At 49.1% G+C, this 21,072-nt stretch overlaps 1 protein-coding gene across 2 annotated transcripts in view; it reads right to left on the reverse strand.

Moving 5' to 3' along the window:
- LOC144153824 (uncharacterized) overlaps positions 1 to 21,072 on the reverse strand; it is a 193,851-nt gene that overhangs the window by 70,578 nt on the left and 102,201 nt on the right. The window contains exon 3 of one of the 2 annotated variants that reach the window (XM_077685555.1): positions 1,792 to 1,884. The exons of the other annotated variant lie outside the window; for it this stretch is intronic. Within the exon in view, the coding sequence (XP_077541681.1) occupies positions 1,792 to 1,797 (6 nt within the window). The 5' untranslated portion in view covers positions 1,798 to 1,884. The remainder of the gene's footprint in view (positions 1 to 1,791; positions 1,885 to 21,072) is intronic. 2 annotated transcript variants of the gene reach the window in all.

Here is a 21,072-nt window from a genome sequence, read left to right on the forward strand (position 1 = left end):
TCCAACAAAGAATGAATATAAAAGATGAGGCACTGGGACTGCCTAGACAATTTTCGGTGATTTCGCTATGGCGTTAGAGAACATTGTTTGTGCGATTTGCAGCCGTCGATTAAAACCACCGCCAGGAAATACGTCTGGGCAATTGTAGTTTGGCCTGTAGCGCCGCTTGACCGTACGACTTGAAGGCTCATGAGCGGTTAATGCACCCATAAGTATGTTTTCAGCGCGGACACAATCGCTCCTGCCTCTATTACGCACTGTAGCGAGAAGTTTGAAAGTTCTTCAGCATTTCTCCCGATTTTTTTTCTTCCAAAACCATTTTTTCCGGGCTGTAATTGAGCCGAGTAAATTACAAAAAGCTATTTTTTTCGAACGAAACAAAGATGTATTTGGCCTTTCTGGCCCCTTTAAAGGAGCCATGAAGACAAAATACAAGTTGGGTTTATTAGAAAGACTGCTTAGCACCGATAACAATGATACCAATATCATCGCAATCTTCGAAAAAATAACGGAGATATTAAAGAAAACGTTTGAAGCAGTCGCGACCACCTAGCCATATTCCCGCAACTTTTCTATGACGTCACGGAACCTTGTTTGTGCGATTGGCGGCCGCCTAACTGGCCTGTCGCGACGACATATGACAGGGCGTCTGTAATGGGGCCTCTAGTTCCATTTGACCGCATCACTTGAATGCTAACGTGCAGTTAACGCACTGAAAATTATGTTTTATTGTTGGCCCGTATGACGTCATTCTTGCTCATAACACGTCACTGTGGCGCAAAATTTGAAAGTTTTTAAATACTTCTTTGCTTTTTTTTCGTTAAAAAACATCTTTTGTGGCTCTAATGTAGCTGAGTGAGATACTGAATCCTAGTTCTTTCAAATTGAACGAAGTTGAATTTTCTCTTCATGGCTCCTTTAAAATTCATCGCAACGAGTTCGCTAGCAGAAAAAAATGGCAGCATCTCCACTCCGTGGATTATGGCGAGGGTGCGGAGTACGGGGACTCGAATTGACATTTAAGTTCCGCCCCGAGTGACATCCGTTTCGCGCCCCGACCGCCATTCGATTTGAGCCGTGAGTTGCACCTTGATTATTCCCTAAATGAAACTGCAACTCACGCCTCAAATCCAATTTCGCTTGATTTTTGCCTGATGGTGGTGTGCGTACGGATGGACGCGGACGGACATTGGAAGGTCCTAAGGTACTCCGCACAGTTACAGGCGAGGGAGTAAGCCCATTGACCATCGGGTACTACTCACGGTCGTAGCCCAATGGGTAAGACGACTGACGCTAACGCTGTCTGGTTTACCAGACACAGGCTCGAATGAGTCGAATCCTGCCGGTGCCTGCGAGATTTGTAAATGCTATGTGCACGTACGCGGACAGACATTGTGCGTTCCACAGTGCTCCGCGCTTAGAATTGCTTAAAATTCAACCCCCCAGCCAGGGAAAATAGCGAAATCAAGGGCCTCGGAGCTAAAAAGCTCATTCCATGACATTGTCTTTAAACACGCATTCTAGCGCTGCCCAACGACACGAATAGCATAAAACAGGTCCGACTAAAATCTGAACCAAAACGATCTTTACACATAGCCGTCATTTATATAACGAAACTTCCGGACACGCAACAAATGTCGCCTTTTATAAATTCTATATTCGCGCAAATAGAGCCTGAAATTACACGCATTTTTTTGTATTCTACGGATATTTTATCAAAAACGGCAGCATCCTTATCGGTTAACGGAACAACACAAAAATGGAACATACCACAGATCAGCCGATACTTACGCGCATTTCAAACCGGCTCTTTTGTGTCTAGGCCAAAATAATATCCGCCGGTCCCGTGTACGCAGAAAATTCCTCCGACGAAAACCCCTGCGCCTGCGCGAGAAAGGGAGTTTGTGGAGCAGTTAGAAGTTCAGGGGGAAGAGGGGGGTTATAGATGACGTTCGCGCATCTACCAACACTGTTAAGCGGGCGGGAATGGCGCCTCAAATGGGAGCGAGAGAGAGTTGCAGCAGAGCGCGCGCGCAGCGAGCTGCTGCACGATGCACAGCTCAGTTAGCGTCGGAATACCCGTATAGCGCGACATGCCGTGTTCGTACTTGCAGCCACCACCCGGGGAAGTTGTCGTTGAAGGCGGCTACTCTCCGCTGGCTGTGGTGGTTGCCTCGATCATCGGATTCATCGTCGGGACGGGGGCTGGCGCCGTTGGCTACCTGGCCTTCGCCTACGCCATAAGGGACGATCGCACAACCACAAACACGATTTTGACCTCGACTTCGGACTCAGCGCCGACAACGAAGCAGACGGAGCCGTCCCCACCGCAGACGGAGCCGTCCCCACCGCAGACGGAGCCGTACCCACCGCAACACCAGCCGCCACGGCCACCTACACAACCTCCACCACTCCTGACGAGCCGACAAACACCGACCCGACAAACAACGACCCGTGACTATGTCGCCTGTTACACCAGCAGATGCATAGAAGTTGCGGAACTCCTGCACAAAACGCTGAACCCTCTGGTGGACCCGTGTCGGAACTTCTCTCAACACGTGTGCGCGAACTTCAAAGGGAAAGAAGGGGTCAATTACGTCACCCAGGTAGGTTTCAGTAGAAGAAACACATTTATCGGTGAGAACCGCCATTTTGCAATTTTGGTGGCGACCACGGCGCCCGGTCGATCAGCGAAGCTTGAGCAGAAAATATGACCCCTAATTTCTAACCATATATAGATATATAAGGGTTGGCAGTCAAGATAACCTTGGGGGAATGTGGTAGGTCATAGAAATAGTTGAAGAATTTTTTTAGTCATAAAGGAGAAAGAAAGTGGTGAAAAAATGCCCGCCGGATGGGATCCGAACCCACGACCTCGAGAATACCGGTCTGGTGCGATGACCACTACGCTACCGGCGGGGCTGTTTCCCCACCACTTTCTCGGGTATTTATGCTAAGGTATTTTTTGTTTCCTGCACTTAGGGGTGGTAGCCAGCGCCACTCGGACTACTCGGATTGAAGGAGTGCTCCCAAGTGCAGGAAACAAAAAAATACCTTAACATAAATACCCGAGAAAGTGGTGGGGAAACAGCCCTGCCGGTAGCGTAGTGGTCATCGCACCAGACCGGTATTCTGGAGGTCGTGGGTTCGGATCCCATCCGGCGGGCATATTTTCACCACATTCTTTCCGACTCAAAAATTCTTCGTCTGTTTACCGCATTCTCCCCTTTGCTTTCCGCGGTTTTCTTGACTGCCAACCCTTATTCTGCCTTAAATTCACCGAGCCCCTCATGTCCCATTTCTGATTCGCTACATGCATCGCGAGGGCCTCTGTTCTGGCAGTCTTGGTGCCAAAGGTAGCTTAAGAGGGTTCAACGCTGGTCGACCACTCTCGACATGTCGTAGACACTCGATTCACGGCCCGGGGGTTAAAAAGGTCACTTTCACTCCGAGTAGTCCGAGTGGCGTTGGCTACCACCCCCAAGTGCAGGAAACGAAAATTACCTTAACATAAATACCCGAGAAAGTGGTGGGGAAACAGCCCCGCCGGTAGCGTAGTGGTCATCGCTACACAAACCGGTATTCTGGAGGTTGTGGGTTCGGATCCCACCCGGCGGGCATTTTTTCACCAATTTCTGAGTCAAAAAATTCATCTGTTTCTATGACCTACCGCATTCCCCTCTTTGCTTTCCGAGGTTTTCTTGACTGAGAAGTTAGAACCCTCAATGATATATATATATATATATATATATATATATATATATATATATATATATATATATATATATATATATATATATATATATATACCACAGTGTCGAACCGAACCGAGAACTGGAACCGAACCGGTATTTTTGCCGCAACAGACCCCGAACCATTATTTTTTGAGCCGGCTGAACCCGAACCGGAATTGAACCGAAAAAAAGAAATAACGGTTTCCGGAACTCGCAAAACGATTCGACCATCCAGTTATTGATAACGGGTGGGAAGTGTCATTAGGTGCTTCTTTCTTTCACGCGCCATCAACTTCGCAATCTCTCGCTCACCTTTATCCTTTCAATGAATCAAAACGCTCGGAACGCGCTTATCACGGTCACAACATGGTGACAATTTGGTTATTTGATTGATTGCGGGGTTTGTTAATGCGCCGACGCAACGCAGGTGATGAGGCGCGCCGCAGTGGAGGGTTCAGGATTAATTTTGACCACCTGGGGATCTTCAGCGCGCCGAAATCTCGAACACACGGGCGCTTGCGCTTTTAGCCTCCATCAGAAAAGCGGCCGCCGCAAACCCGCGTCCTTCGGCCCAGTAGCACAACGCCATAGCCACAACATGGTGAAACGACTGCACACCAGTATAGCAATTAAGGCCCCTAATTGCAATGGTATGTTGCTGATGCTCGAGCACGCAAGGTGCAAGGCTTGGAAGAAGAAATGTCAAACTCTTGGCAGCCTGCGCGATGTTTGAAGCACCGAATTCGCCCTTCCCGCGGTCGCCGGTGCGCCTCCCTCATTGGGACGGTGCAAGTGCAATCAGTCCCGACGTGATTGTTGCACTGCTGTGTAGCAGCCAAGGTTCAAGCCCTACATTTGCCTATGCCTATTTGCAGCAGCTAAAGAGTGTTGAAATATTGCTTTTAGGTACATGCATAATCACAAGAATTAAAACAGCGCACCAGACGGGACGCAGGAAGAAAGGGACGCACTTAATTATGTTTGTTATTGGTTCGAGACATCGGCTTTATACAAGCGAAGCGAACCTCATGAAACGAGGAAGAGGGAAAATAGGGCGAAGGGGCCAGAGAAATAAGATTCTTAAACGTACTACACGGGAATACGAGAAGATTGATTGATAATGAGGTTTAACGCACCGACGCTACACAGGTGGTTAGGCGCGCCGCAGTGGAGGGCTCCGGATGAATATCGACCACCTGGGGATCTTTAGCGTGCGGAGAAATCTCGAACACACGGGCGTTTTCGCGTTTCGCCTCCATCAGAAAAGCGGCCGCCGCGGCCGGGAATCGAAACCGCGTTCTCGGGCTTAGCAGCACGACGTCTTAGCCACTGAGCCACCGCGGTGGGTGAAGCAAGCGAAGACGTGTCTATTCGAAATTCTAGGGACTGTGTTCTTTCGAATTGACAGGTGTGCCAAGCGTTGGGCACTGTACGTTTTGTTTCGCTTATTTCCACTGGCGTCTGTGGTAGTCTCTGGTACAGGTAAAGGTGCTCTTCACAGGCGAATAAAACGCCATGTTGTGTGCGCGGGCGTGTGTTTGCGCGCTTTACGTGAAAGTTTTCTTTGTTGATTGTTTTGCAATGGGTATGCAGGCAGCATTCGCTGTTGATTGTCGCAGTAAGCCCGATAACGAAGTGGCCCAATTCCCGTGGTCGGCGATATTTTGCCGCCGCGCCTTCTTACATGCTTGGCGAAGGATCCTAAATGGACCATGAGAACGAAGCCTACCTTCCCTTATTTGAAATAGCTGCCTTTGGTGACTCGTTAAGGACGTTTTCATAAGAAGTGGTCAGAAACACCGAAAAATCTTTCAAATTTTCTGCCACCCAGCACCAGCAGTGACGTAACAAGGTAGTAATTCAAGTAAAATGGGCAATGTCTTAAGTCCTTATTAGCATCCAAGCAGTACAATAAAACGAATCAAGGGGCAACAATAAATAACATACTCATTCATGCCTCTTGGCGGTGGCTTTGTGCAGCCTCTAGGACGACAGTAGGGGCGATGAAAAAGAGGCTGGTACATTTTCTGGTACACCTGGCCTAGATTTTCAAATTTGACAGTAGTATTGCAGCTCATTAAAAAAAACCACTAGTTCGAATGAAGAAAAAAATACTTCAGTTTTATGATGAATTTAAAGTACACAAAACTGATTTTTCGCACCTTGCTAATAATTCAGTTCTGAACCGGTTCCCGAACCGGTTCAACGCCCTGAACCGGTTCAACGCCCAGAACCGGTTCGCGGATCGAATTAGTCGAACCGGAACTGAACCGGAACAAAATAAATTTACCTGAACTCGAACCGTATGCGAACCCGTATTTTTTTCGGTTCGACACACTGATACTGACACTTAGAGACACTACAGTTAATTTGTCAACCTTCTGGTTTTGTTTGCATTTCTGTAGACTGGCTCAAATAAACGCACTTTTCATGGTTTATCCACTCGATAAAGCAGTATTTAATTTATAAATACTGAAAGAAGTGAAGGTTGATTGAAGGAAAGGTTTAACGCGCCGACGCAACGCAGGCGATGAGGCGCGCCGTAGTGGAGGGCTCCGGATTAATTTTGACCACCTGTGGATCTTTAATGTGCGTCGAAATCTCGTACACACGGGCGGCGGTTTTGCTTTTCGCCTCCATCAGAAAAGCGGCCGCCGCGACCGGGAATCGAACCCACGACCTCATCCTTAGCAGCACAACGCCTTAGCCACTGAGCCACCACGGCGGGTAAAGAGAAGGAACCATGCGACATTTGCGGCGGCCGCAACAACTACACCAGTGACGCGTATTTGTACTGCAATATGATTAGACGATGTCCATGTTTGGACTTGATCAGATTAGTTTCAGCTTCGGTTCCGTGCAACAACATGCTTGGCCTTGGACGTTCATTCTCGAAATCAGCTTACTGCGCCTCTGCCATGTCGTCCACTGTAATACGGGTCCCATAAGCCTGCCAGCACCGCTCAGAATCGTAACGATCACTAGCCGAGGCGTACGCAGTGGCTGAACGCCCTCCGTGTCAGAGGAGATGCTCAACCGCAAGGCACTTCGCCCTTACCTTCGGAGCTTGCCTGGCTCGTTCCTGTGTCGTAAGGTTCGTGTTAGCCTCTGGCCGACAGTCGGCTGAATCGTCACTGTGTCCGCAAGCTGTAGGTGCTTATATCAACAGCACGCCGACGCGAACTCGCCAGCGCGTCAGTGTCAGTCTGCAGCCAGTCTGCCAACTCGCTCGTGGAGCAATGAAGGTAGTAGCGCGAAATGGATAATGCAGTTTAGAAAACATTTCTCATATAAAAAATCAACTCCAAGAAAGAAAAAAAAAACACTTCCAATGGCGAACCTAACCTGCTTGTTGCGATGCTCCACGTGCAGTGCTCAGGCAACTCGGTCATGCACCCCACGATTGCCGGGGAGGAAATACGAGGTATAAATTGTCACGATGCCAAATACGACGCAGTTGTATTCATGGAAAACAAGTTTATTGGAGCGAACTTGTGCTCCCCTAACAACTCAAAGAATACACAGGCGGCGAAGCAGCAGTCAGCAAAGTGACGTACGCAAGCGAGTGTCGGCGATCGGAATACCTCGGCGTCTGCTCTGCAGGGTTTTATCTTTCGGCGCGAGTGTTTCTCGAACCGTCGATTTACATCCAGAACATTGTAGATCAAAGAAGATTATTTGAGGCTAGTGACGTCAGGACGAAACGCTCTCCGTATCAGAATGAGATAACCCGTGCGGCATAAAAAAAAAATTCACAGCATATCCACGGGGTGAATGATGATGAGTGGGCGAAGCTCCTGAGGGGAAATCATCGGTAAAACCGTGACTCTTCAGTGAAAGTTCGCCCACTACATCTGTGTCCGAACGTAACGTCTAGAAAGTCTCGCTTAAACCGCGCGTCGGCACCTTGGGGCTGAGCTCGCCTGATGCGTTTTGCAGACGCCTCACGATCTCTCACTGCATCGGGGTCTGCCTGCCGATACGCGCGCTTTCTCGCCGCTTCCCGTTCTCTGACGTTTTGGAGATCCTCTTCGCGCCGCAGCCGTGCCGCTTCGCGTACGGCAGGGTCCTCGCGCCGTTGCCGTGACGCTTGGGCCTCTCGTTCTCGAACGCTGGGATCTTGGCGGCGTCGTCGCGCAGCCAGACGACACGCTTCGGCCTCCCGCTCTCGTACGGCAGGATCTTGGCGGCGGCGTCGCGCAGCTTCACGGAGCGCTTCTGCCTCGCGGGCTCGCACATCTGCAGCCTTATCCATCGGGCGACTCCGAGCGCGCGCCAACAGCGAACGGATTTTATTACAACGCTCCCCGCCATCTAGTAAACAACCCAAGAACTAAACTAGAGGTAGCCACGCCATCTAGTAAACAATCCAAGAACTAAACTAGAGGTGGCTACATACATACGTCGAGGATGGACAGACCTACGCCCTAAGGAGCTTCGCCCCTAAAATTAAGAATGAAAGACGCGCTTCGCTTGGGACACATAACGCAGCCGGACGCGGCCGGACACTAAAAACAAAACATAAACAAACAAATCCAATGCCTAGTACGCGGCAATATCGTATATTTCAAGTTCAGAACACTTTAGGGTCCCGCCTTGTCGTCGTAGCTCGTTGGCTGTGACGCTGTCCAGCCACCGCCGCAATCAGGTGGCGTAGCGACGTAACGGACCCAAACCGAGACCCGCAACGCAGCGGCGTAACGGACCCACACGGAGGCTTCGAAAAACAAGCCGTTTGGGTAGTCATAACCGTTCGAAGCTCCTGTACCGCTGGCGCTTCTCATACATCTCCCCGTTGTTCAGCGCAAAGAAAGCTGCAGGTATACAGTTGAGGCAAAATATGTGTAAATAACCGGGTACCTTCTATTGCGGCGGGAGAGTTCTGGCCTCAAATCCGGGTGCAGCCGCGTCAATTAAACTTTTTTCTTTCGACGTAATATCCGTGACGGATATGACGCCGGTCTGATCTTAGTGTACCCGGGCATAAAAGGCAAAAAAAAAACACTTGCGTGTTAAAATTGGCCGTGTATCTGCTCACTTAGCTGCAAAGGTCGTCGAAAGGCGATAGTCTTCTGTCGCCCCTGCCACGTGAATAAGTCTTTTCTCTCCCCCGCCCACTTTCCACGCTCTTATCCTCTCCTCTCGCTCCCCCCCCCCCCGATAAATACGGTGGAGGCATGCTCAGTCAAGTCAATTTTCCCGCATTGTCACTGCTCGCGCGCCATCTGTTGGAGCCGTTTGCTACTGTTGGACTTAGAATTCCGCCTCGAGGTCTAAGTTCGGGCGCAGTCTCTTCTTGCAATGTGTGCATCAAAACCGTTTTCCAGCGTAAGCTACACTAGCCGAGGTTCAGCACTTTCGCGTGGACCATGAAGGCCCGTGCTGCGCAATCGCGAGGAGCATTCGATTCGATTGGATTGGATTAAATTAAATTAAATTCGATTGGATTGGAAATCCAATCCAATTGGAGTACGGGTGTGTTGACAACTGGAGCTGCACATTCGTCGGTATGCGCATTCCGGAGGAGGGACGTCATACCCGCGGCAGACGCACTGGCGCCGGCGCGTGCCCAGCTGTGCGCCTTCCGTTGCGCAGTAGCCAAGTCTGACGCTGCGCCGGAGCCGCTTGATAGTAGTTTCCCGTGGCTCCTGGAGAGCCGTGCTGCGCATGCGCGAGAAGCAGTGACTGGACTGGACTGGACTGGATTGCTGAACCTTAGCTCAGCAATCCAATTCTGGCATAGCTGAGCTAAGCCTCTGCTAATTTTTTCAAGGCATCTTTTTAAATTGGCTATTTCGTTCGTTCGTTTGTAAAACGTTTATTAAAGGGAAAAGGCTCAAAGGCTCATGCGTACGTCGTCTGCTCCCGCCACTTCCGGTTCGAGAGCTCTCGTGGCCTCCCGTACGCCGGCGGCTTTCAAGTGCGTGTGTGGATGTTGTTTATTTGTCACACAGGGACAGAGAAGCCCTTCAAAGAAGCCCCTGGTAGGATGAATATGTATTTATTGAACGCGGAATGCATGCGCATTTTTTTTTCGGTTGAAACGGTTGAACAACGCGCATACATGCGCATGAAAGCCACCGGTGTACGGGAGGCCAGGAGAGCCCTCGGACTGGAAGTGGTGGGAGCAGACGACGTACCCATGAGCATTTGCCCTGTTAATTCTGGTAGAGCGAGGGCTGCCGCCACGGCCTAGGCCCGGTTGATCAGTAGTACCTGCCCCAATCGGCCACTGGGCAAGGAGGATGCGGGTGCTGAGGTGCGGGGTATATATCCTTACGAGGCGGGTGGTAGTGTTTGGTGTGTCGGGGCAGTGGGGCACAAGTATATATATGCTGTGCGGGAGAGATGCGGCAGGTAGAATTGTGACATGGTATGTTTTTTAAGTCTTCGCCGTATGCAGGTCTCTGAGGTGTTGAGGGACGGGGGGGCTTGAGGGGTAGCTCTGTAATGGTGGAGTATGTCGGTGTAAGTTGGGGGCTAGTGGGAGTAGCTGGGTGGAAGATGTGTTGTCGTGATCACTCGCTCGGAAGGCTCGGTGGGTGAGCTCGCGGGCAGCGGCGTGTGTCGGCTTGTCCCCATCAATAGATATGAGGGCAGGGGTTCATACGATAAAACACCGCCAGTGCCGGTTATGCATGTGTGTTTTGCTTCAAATATGCTTTACTCAGCATGCTGGCAGGTATGAACTATGGCACCACATTGGGCAGTTTGGAAAGTTTTTTTTCCTATATAAATTATATGTTAAATATTTCTTCTAACGTGTGGCCGGCTAGTTGAATCTAGGGACGGACGGACAGACAGACAGACAGACAACACAATTTTCGCGTTTAGGTGGCTGAAGACAGACTTATCTTAGAGTACTTAGACGAAAATTTTATGGCCCGCTTTTATTGCTTTTTATCGATGACTAATGGTCTGGCGAACCCGAAACACCACTCTAAATACATCAGCGCGCAATGATTAAATACACTGAATGGCCTGAAAATCATTTGCTTCGAATTCCTGCGCTTTCATCCCGAAAGGAGCATATGACAGAATCCCGGCATGACCTCACCGTTTTGTGCGTACGTGAAAACACTGCGGAGGCCGGGGTGGGCGTTGTTTCGATCGCGCCGCCGCCGGAGCTAAGCGGCTGAGCTGCCCAAAGGTACTAGGCCTACCATGGCGGCGGAAATTCGATGTCCGCTTTCAGTAAAAGTCCCGATGGCGACTTCTATTGCGATTCCGGGCTATATTATCGCTTTCTTTCCCGTGTGTGGAAGTTTATTTTTGCCAACAGTGCCTTTCTGGGCAGCGGTTATGGATGTAGCTCTGGCTACGTGCGCCCGTTTGTGAATGCGCCGGCGCCCGCTCGCCGCTCGCGAGGCCGCGTGCGTGAAGTGACGTCACGGGTTTTTGACGAGCGCTGTCCGCGTCACTTCTTTAGGCTACCACGGGATGATGTCATGCTGATGTCCATTTCCTAAGTGCCGCTCCGCGTGCTGTTCCGTCGGCGCAATAAATTAGATCATATTAAAGTATGTTGTACGCGTCGCAGGCTGCTCATATTTCAACCAGAGTATTTTGTTGAGTAAAGGAATCGAACTGTGCAATAATACAAACTCCGACAATTGGTGTCAGTACTCCTTTAGGTTGTTTGAAACACGGAAAAGGCAAGTTTGCGTGCCTAAGACGGTTGCTGAACGTGCCAGTTACTTCACTCGCACATCGCACAATTTACAGTAGAAATGAGGGATTGCCGAATTTTTTTCATTGCGGAAGTAGGGGGGGGAGGGGGCTATTTTTATACCATTTTGCGGCCGTGTTATGCTTCTCGGGGCCACAATGCGCTCAGCCGTATTTTTTTTTTTAATGTTACAACGTTTGAAGGTCCCGTTGGCACTGCGCTGAGTGGTACCACCATGCCCCCGTGATTGCGGGCGAAATCCACGACCGGCTGACGGGGCTCTTTCTTGTTACGGGTATGTGCTCACTGATGAACAGAGTAGTCCAATCTCGCTTGTTCTAGCCACGGCCTCCGCGATCGGCTACCGGCGGCGAGCAACGGCGCGCCGCCGGCAGCCGGTCGCGGAGGCCGTGTTCTAGCTGTGGCATCGCCAGTGTTTGCCGGCACAAGTTCGCCCTTTGATTAAACGTTTTTAAATGCAGAGCATTTCTTTAACTCACGGTGTCACCCGGCGTTGTCGGCGTGCCTCGGCGTCCGCAACAGCCGTTCCAGGTGCGCCCTCTCCCCCACTCCTCCTCTCCCGCATCACGCTACCCTCCTCGCTCTCAACAACAGGTCCGCACCCCTCCCCCTACACTATATACAAAAATAATACTTACCGGCGCCTGGTTTCGATCCCACGACCCTGCGGGCGGAACGCAAGGTACATGGTGCTCTACCCACTGCGCCACAAAGCCGACACGAAATAGAAGGCTACGAACGCGCCTTATATCCTTGACTCATTCAAACTACGTCAAGAAGCTGCTGATACAACGCATTCACTACCTGTGGGCGGAACGCGAGGTACATGGTGCTCTTCCCACTGCGCCACAAAACCGACACAGAATGAAAGGCTACGAACGCGCCTTATATCCTTGACTCATACAAACTACGTCAAGAAGCTGCTGATACCACGCATTCACTATCACCAACTCCCCAAACACTATACGTTAACGCAATACACCCACCCCCTATGCGACGCATTTACTCGAGTCCCCCTCGCGGGGAGATGGGCCCTTTTTGTTATTTTTACTCTTCTTACTGGAGTTATTCATCGCTGCAATATTACTGGAATGCATTTTTCAGAGGCCTTCAACCGAAACCGAAGTGAATAACAGCTTTTCCCCGCAGGATTTGATGACATGGTTATGGCCCGCGATCAACTTCTTCGAAAGGGAAGGCACAAAGCTCACAACACGGACTGACAACGTCCGCGAAAAGGCATATTATTACGTATTCGTTTGCACGACTACGTTCAACACCGTAACCAGCTCTAAGTCGGACTCCCCAGCGCTGGTGAGCTTCATGGGGCGGCTTGGACTGTCCCTATCGAGCCCGCCGCCTCCCGGCTCGCCGTCGACGCGCGACCAGCTACTCTCGTTGCACGTAGAACTGGCCTTCACGTACGGCTTGAGTGCCATCATGATCATCCGGCCCCGCCCGTACAACTCCCTGCACGTGGCCTTCAACGGCAGAATGATGCAGGCGGCGCTGAAGAGGGAGGAGCGCAACAGGGGAGATGCGTAGTGAGTGTATCCCTCTTCCTCTGGTCACATACTCGAGCTTCTCGGGGGAGCTGAATGAATGAATGAATGAATGAATGAATGAATGAATGAATGAATGAATGAACGAGCTTCATTAACAAAGGGATATGGGGACTCAGCCTGTTTGAGTGGGAGGGGCGGGAAGGGGGGGGGGGGGGCGCTATACTGCCGTACAAGTTAAGACTGGCGGCAATAGCTCATGTACTGTACCACTCCGCCCAACGAACGGACCCGGACGTCCGCGAGTACGCGCGTTTTGAAAGGAGATGACGCTTAACGCGTGGCATCGTCTCCTTTGTCTCACGTTGTTTCGTTGTCCTTGCTGCAGTGGTTTATGGTCCCGCAAGTTCCACCTGTAGTCGTTATAATAGCTTAAATGGAGAGAATTGCTCGAACCGAATTTGAAATACCAGAAAATTAAAAAAAAAAAATAGAAAAAAAAAATTCCAGAAAATGGCGACCCGTGTAACGCCCTGCAGTTTCACAATAATGAAGATTTCGCGGAAGTTCCACCCGTAATCGTTATAATAACGTGAATGAAGATAATTGGTCGAACCTAATATATAAAAAACAACAAAATTAAGCGGTAAAGAACTCATATTCTAGACAAGCGGCACAAGAACGCTACGGATTAGTAGACAATTCTCTTCATTTCTGCAGATTTTAATGCGTAGCATTCCTTGCCGAGTACCCCCGCAGCCAGGATCGTGTAACGCACTGCATTTCCACAACAATGCACATTTTACGAAAGTTTCACCTGTGATCGTTATACTAGCGTAAATGGAAATAATTAGTCTATCGAAATTTTGAGAAACAGAAAGAAGAAAAATATGAAATAATTACGGAAAATGGCGAACCGTGTATTGCCTTGCATTTCCACAATAAGGCAGATTTCGCTAAAGTTCCGAATGTAATCGTTATAATCACGTAAATTGAGATAATTGGTCGGACTAAATTCTGAAAAAATAAAGAATAGCCGAAATATTAAAAAAATCACCGAAAATGGCAAAGGGTATAACCCACGTCATTTCTACAGCAATGCAGATTTCGGGAATGTTCCAACTATAATCGTTATAATAGCGTAAATGGATATCATTGGTCAAACAAAATTTTGAAAAACTAAAAAAATAAGAAATATAGAACATTTGCCAAAACTGGCGAACCGTGTAACGCCCTGCATTTCCATAATATTGCAGGTTTCGCGAAAGTTACAAGCGTATTCGTTGTAATGACGTAAATGGAGATAATTGGCTGGACGAAATTATGAAAAACTAAATAATAAGAAAAATACTAAAAAGACTATGGAAAATGGAAAAAACGTATAACGCATGGTATTTCCACAATAATACAGATTTCGTGAAAGTTCCACCGGTGACCGTTATAATAGCGTAAATAGATATAATTGGTTGAGCGAAATTTCTAAAAACTAAAAAATTAAGAAAAATATAAAATAGTTACGGAAACGGGTGAACTGTGTAACACCCTGCATTTCCACACTCATGCAGATTTCTGGAAAGTTCCAAATGTATTCGTTGTAATGACGTGAATGGATATAATTGGTCGGATAAAATTTTGGAAAACTAAATAATAAGAAAAGTATTTAAAAACTAGGGAAAATGGCAAAACGTATAACGCATGGCATTTCCACAATAAGGCAGATTTCGTGAAGTTCCTCCTGCAGTCATTATAATAGCGTAAATGGAGATAATTTGTCGAACGATATTTTGAAAAAATAATAAATAACAAAAATATAAGAAATACGAAAAAAGGCTAATCGTATAACGACCTGCATTTACGCAATAATGCAGATTTTGCGGACGCTCCACTTATAATCATTATATTAGCGCAAATGAGATGATTAGTAGAAAAAAATTGAAGCACTAAAAAACAAGAGAAATATAAGAAATACAAAAAATGGCGAAGCATGTAATGCACATTCGCAAAAGTTCCACTTCAAATCATTATGATAGCGTAAACGGCGATTATTGGCCGGACAGGATTTAGAAAAAACCGAAAAATTTGGCTGGAAGAAACCGACACTCAAGACAAGCGGCATAAGAATACTACGCATTAGTAGGTAATTCTCTGAATTTCTGCAGAATTTTTATTTTTTTGGTTTTCAGTATTAAGTTCAATAAAATATCTAAATTTATTTCCATTTACGCTATTATAAGGATTAAATGTAGAACTTCCATGAAATCTGCATCTTTTATAGAAATGCAGGTTTCACGGTTACACGGTTCACCAGTTTCGCTTTTTTTGTTTTTCTTATTTTTTAGATTTTCAAGATTCCGTTCGGCATTCCCTCTATTTACACTATGTTGCAACGATCAGAGGTAGAACTTCCCCGAAATCGGCATTATTGTGGAAATGCAGGGCGTAACACCGTCCTGGCTGTGAGGGTACTCGACAAAGAATGCTACGCATTAAAAGGGAATCTACATGAGCAAACCTCCTCCGTGTTTATCGTGGGAGTATTGAAAAGAAGGGGGAAGAACATGAGAGTTGAGCGGGGGACAGGAGAGAGGCACATTCGTGCAAGAGGCGGCGGGAGACTGGTCTTTCGACGACATCCGCAGCGAATCGAGCAGAGACGGGGCGAATTTTTGTAGCGTGATCTACACTGGCCGAGGTTGAGCAGATTCGCGTGGCTCCTGGAGAGTCGTGCTGCGCATGCGCGAGGAGCAGTGACGTCACCCGGTGCTCAGAAGGTTGCTCGCTGCCCGGCGACTCTCACACACCCCACGCGCCCAGCGTCTTCGCCGACCTCCGTTCCGCACGTGGCAGCCCGGTCCACTTGATGATCATGCGAGGGGTGGCCGGGTGTGGAACCGATGGCTCGTGCGTCGCAGCAACACCGGCGTGCGCCTGTGGAACCAGCTTAGCTCTGGGGCGATTGGTGACGCTGCGCCGGAGCCGCTTGATAAATATACGTGTGTCGCATAATGCGTATACCGTGTGTATGTAATAGTTCAAGAGAGTGAATTGCTGGGCTAGTTGGTTCATAATGTTCAGAAAAGGGGAAACCAGCGAGCAGAGCGCAGGACAAGAGGAAGAGGCACATACACAACACCGCTGGAGGAGGAGGCACGCACACAACATCCAGCGGTGTTGTGTGTGTGCCTCCTCCTCTTGTCCTGCGTTCTGCTCGCTGGTTTCCCCTTTTCTGAACAAGCAGCAGTAAGCATGATAATCAAGCTAATCCTAGACAACCAGGAAAACTAAGAATCACCAGCTGATCCTGGCCTAGCCGAGCTAAGCCACTGCTATTTTTTTTTCTTTCATTGATAGTATTCCCCAGTATAGGACGTTCACCTGAGATGCAAAGGGACATGTGTACTCAATAAATACCACTGCAGAAAATGCACCAGATGTGTGCGCTGTATAAATTGTGCGTGCATACTACTTACGTATCTATTCTAGGGGACTTGCGTGGAATATTTCAAACAGATTATTTCTGCTCTACGCCTTTATTCTGCACAACGGCCGTGCGATAGCCTTTGTGGGGCGAGAAACGAAAAGATAATCTCTGCAGGTATTTTTTTCTACAGTGTTTCTTTTTCCTACAATTTGGGAATTTCTTTATTCCACACCAGAAAGCGACCGACTAGCATTCTTAGGCCATTCTTGTCGTCCTTACCGCAAGCTTTATTTTGCATAGCCATGCGAAGAGCCAATCATTCATATGCATGCAGAGGGCTCGGTTTCAGCAGCCATTGGTAGCAACGCGGGTCTCCGACTGGCACGCAGGGCGTAAACGCTCAAGACGCGGCTGCGCGGGCTACAAAGTCTCCTTCACTACAAAGTTTTCCGAGTGACTGTACTATCCCTAAAGGCAGGTTTACCGTCTAAGGCACATAAGCGCACCCGCAAATAGGTGATTAATTTTGCTGAGTTGGTAGCGCAGCTGACTCGTAATCCCACCAGGTGCGGACATTTTTCTGCCTTTTCATTCTTCCGTACCATTTCGAAATTCCATGTTGACACAAAACCGAGAAGTATACTTTCCCGATGCCGTCCTTGCAGACTTAAAGGGGCCATGCAGACAAAATAAAAGTTTGTTTTATTCGAAAGATTTGGTCTTTGATGGGGCCCCCCCCGCTTGTGCGGCCTCAAACGAAGCTTTTAGCGCTGGACACATGTACGACTAGTGCACGCGATTCGCATGCGACTGATTGTTACGATTGACCGTTAGGACCTGTTTTGGCGTCGATCGCTGGTCGGAGGAGGCTCACGACGTGCGTCTGGCAAGCCAGATGCAGTCCTGCCATCGTTACAATCGTCGTGAGGCCACAGCCAATGAGAGCCCGCTGAGCCCCAACCCCCCGCAACCGGCGTGCGTTGCTCTGGTCGGCTCGGGTGTTGGGAACTCTAGGCTTAGCATCCTGCCGGATATTTGATCGCCGCTATCTGTGTAACTGCGAATGACAATCTGTAACACAACTTTTCACCACACTATCATCCCTTTTCTCGCATAAGCTACTTCTTTTTAGCGATCAGATTGATTCAGAAGAGCAGCGACAAGCGCGGTTGCTACCGTGGTCTGCGCCGGTTCGAGCCGCTGAGTGTGCCGAGCTGGCAGGCGCGACCGGCGTGTGCGCGGACTGTTTCCGAAGGCAGAAAACGCTTCGCGATTGCCTGCTTTATCCATTTCTTGCGAACAAACGCGCGGAATCTACAAATTCAGCTCAGCGACCGTCGTAGTTGAACATCTGCGTAGCCTGTTTCGATGCTTCCGCGCAGGTATTGCCATCTCTCGACCGGTCGGCGCACCGCCCGCCGCGCCCCGCGGCGGCCGGTCAGCGTAGGCATGCATCGCGGCAGATATCTGATCGCCGCTTTTAAAATAAGCCCTGATAACAATCCCTAGCACAATTTTTCACCACACTAACACCTACTTTCTCGCATGTGGAACTTCATTTTAACGATCAGATTGATTCAGAAGAGCAGCGACAAGCGGTTGCTACCGTGGTCTGCGCCGGTTCGAGCCGCTGAGTGTCCGAGCTGGCAGGCGCGGCCGGCGTGTGCGCGAACTGTTTCCGAAGGCAGGAAACGCTTCACGATTGCCTGCTTTATCCATTTTTTGCGATTAAACGCGCGGAATCTACAAATTCAGCTCAGCGATAGTCGTAGTTGACCATGGAGCAAAAACGGTGGGCGTAGCGACGCCGACGACGCATCGCATGCGCGCATCGGGTCATGTGTCTCAAATTCACGCGTATGACTAGTCGTGGTGACAGTCGTAACGATCAGTCGCATGCGAATCGCGTGTACCAATCGTACATGTGTCCAGCGCTTTATTCACCGAGGAGTTGAACAATTTAAGCCAAAAGTTTCGTTCTCGCGCTAAATAGTCTGTTTCGTAACGTCTGGGATAACCTATCCAGGGCAGGTGCTCAAACGAACGTTAGCTTCATTCGATTCAGACGCGGTTCACTGCAATGCCTGCACCGGCGAACGGTGCGCTGCACCAAAGAGCTCGATTCGCCACTGCTGGAAAGGGGCTCTGCAGCGCGTCCCTCGATTGCTCATGGTGCAGCCGCGGTGCCGCAGCGGTGCAGAAATAACGGGTGCACCTGCTACGGAGTAGCTACATCAAGTTGGTCTCTGCACGCGCGAGTTCGCAGGCGGCTATTGGCGGTTGCGGTGACCGCGTGGAAATGTTTGTCGAACTCGAAGATACGCTGCCTGGACTTCACGTTGTCGCTGGTGCGTTCGGTGAAACCGAAATGGTCGTCAGCTTCGAGTTTTACAGGACGACAGGCGAGGATGATTAGCAGACGACTATGCCTGCACCTCGCTCGATTGGAAACGCATGCGAGGGCGCTTCTGAAGATTCAGCCATGGTGCAGGCACCGCGGAACCACGACGGTGCACTGCACATGCGCAGGAATTTTTCTGTACCGCGGTACCGTGCACCACTTTTGGATCGGACGGAGCTGTTGTGTGCTGTTTAGCAGCCTGCAGCGAACTGCGAAACGTCTTGTTTACCGCCATTCCTCTTAAATCGCGCCACAATGCCGGTCAGAACCGCTGCCCGCACTCGCTTTGTCTCCTAGCATATTTGCACCTGGCTTGTTATAACAGCGAAGCTTTTTTACAAATCGTAATTTTTCGTGTACGCAGTAAAAAATTACAAAGAATTGCCGAACGCGAGCACGTGAGGGCAGGCCTCGCGACGACCGCCCAGCGTCCCCGGCGCACGTTTGCCAGCCAAGCATGCCCAAGTAGAGAGATTGGCCAGGTCAAAAAAAAAAAATTCCGGCGCTTGCCATAATAGCGAAAACCCTTGCTCGGAACGAGAAAGACACGCCATAGCATACACCCCTCCAAGGTAATAGTCAATGCTTATTACTTCCAAAAAACGTACGAAGCTCACACTTACACATAATGCTGCAGGCCCTGTGAAGGGCCCAAGCAGGAGGGACGTAATTACAAAGCTCGTAATATGGACAACAGAAGTTCAAGAACATGAAAAGCGCGAAGATTAAGGACATAACTCAAACAATGAATAAGAAAGAAATTTAACACTTTAACAATGCAGGTCAAGATACAATATGGTCAATTGAGTCTATGCTATTTACGAATAACGCTGGTAATTGATTCCATTCGGTTACGGTGCGCGGGAAAAAGGAGAATTTGAAAATGTTAGTTCTAGCATTGAAGGGCGTTAGGGAGTCGGCATGCCGGTGTCGTGTTCTGCGAGCGGTGAGTGGTTGGATGCATTGTTCTGGTCTCATTGACCAGAAGGTCGTTGCGTCAGTGAAAAAAAAGCAAATCGGCTTCAATCGTGTACTTAAAGGCACCCTGCAACACTCTTTGAGTAGTGCAAGTAAACCTACGCGACGTGTAGATTACACTGCCAGGAACACCTGAGCCAAATATCCCACGTGCACGTGAAGCGGTGAGCGCGCAAATGGCTGTGAAAGAAGCGAAAAAACCAACCGCGCTCTCTTCAGTTTTCCTCATTATGCACTCTTGGCATGGCCTAAACGACGTCATTGAGGCCGTGGTTGTCCTAATATTAGCTGTCGCTGGTCAACATCTCGGTTTATTTCGCTCATTTCCTGTGACGATCCGCCGTCGTCGGCGCTGTTGTGTACCAACCTCTTCTATATCCGAACCTGTACGCACAGTTTTGGCGCTTCTTTTGTGTTTCCAGTGCACGCGCAGTTTTAGTGGCGATCTCAATACTTCCTTTTCAAACAGACCACTCTACAACAAACGTTTATTGTTTCAAAAACGCTCTAGCAGCCTGAGCGCTTGCTTGCAAACAGGCTGTCATGCCTGCTTTTATGTCGCACCATACCCGTAATAGACACCTTCACGTTGCGGAGGAAAGGAGAAAACTTCCCGGCCTCTGAAATATCGAAGGCCTCCAAACTGAACTCCACGAGCCACCCACCTCTCCTGGAGAGAGCGGGGTGCTTTCGTCGCGTTGTCCCAACGTTGTCCGCGGTCCAGCTGAGAGGGAACAATTAAGCGCGCTTTTTCATCGCGCGTAGTTTGGGTGATAGTGAACAGATATTCATAATTTTTGCGGGAGGAGATCGCTGGGTCAAAAGCCTTTACCCAAAATTCATTCCGAGCAGTCGATGGTAAGTGCTGCAGGGCCCCTTTAAACCTTCGTGATGGTCGTGAAGGCTGCGTACAGCGTCGCTATCTTCAAGACTTTCGCGTCAGTGTGAGCTTCCTTCATTTTTTTTCGTTATTAGTAATTGTTTCGGAAACATTGGACATGCTCGACAAACGATGTCTCCTAAGACAATGTCCAAATATCGTGTGAGGCAATCCCAAAGCGCGACTGCTGTGCAGCTACGACAAGCAGAGCGCGTCCAGTTCCAATACGCACTGGCGCTGCTATGCTTACGTGTGCTTTAGTAGCTCCCATTGCTTGACCCCCACTCTTACTGCTACAAAAAATATGCATTAAATTTAACCTCCAATAGCTTATTTTGCAAGCTTATAAGCAGTGCCTAACTTGCGCTTGCTATTGCCGGCCTCAGCGCTTCCATTGCTTATCCCACCAATCTTACTGCTATAAAAAAACATTTCACCATCTTTCCGTAGGGGAACCCTGAGTAGT

Source organism: Haemaphysalis longicornis, unplaced genomic scaffold (genome assembly GCF_048455015.1).
Source record: "Haemaphysalis longicornis isolate Haplotype H1 unplaced genomic scaffold, Haemaphysalis longicornis Haplotype H1 scaffold_9, whole genome shotgun sequence".
Lineage (NCBI taxonomy): Eukaryota > Metazoa > Arthropoda > Arachnida > Ixodida > Ixodidae > Haemaphysalis > Haemaphysalis longicornis.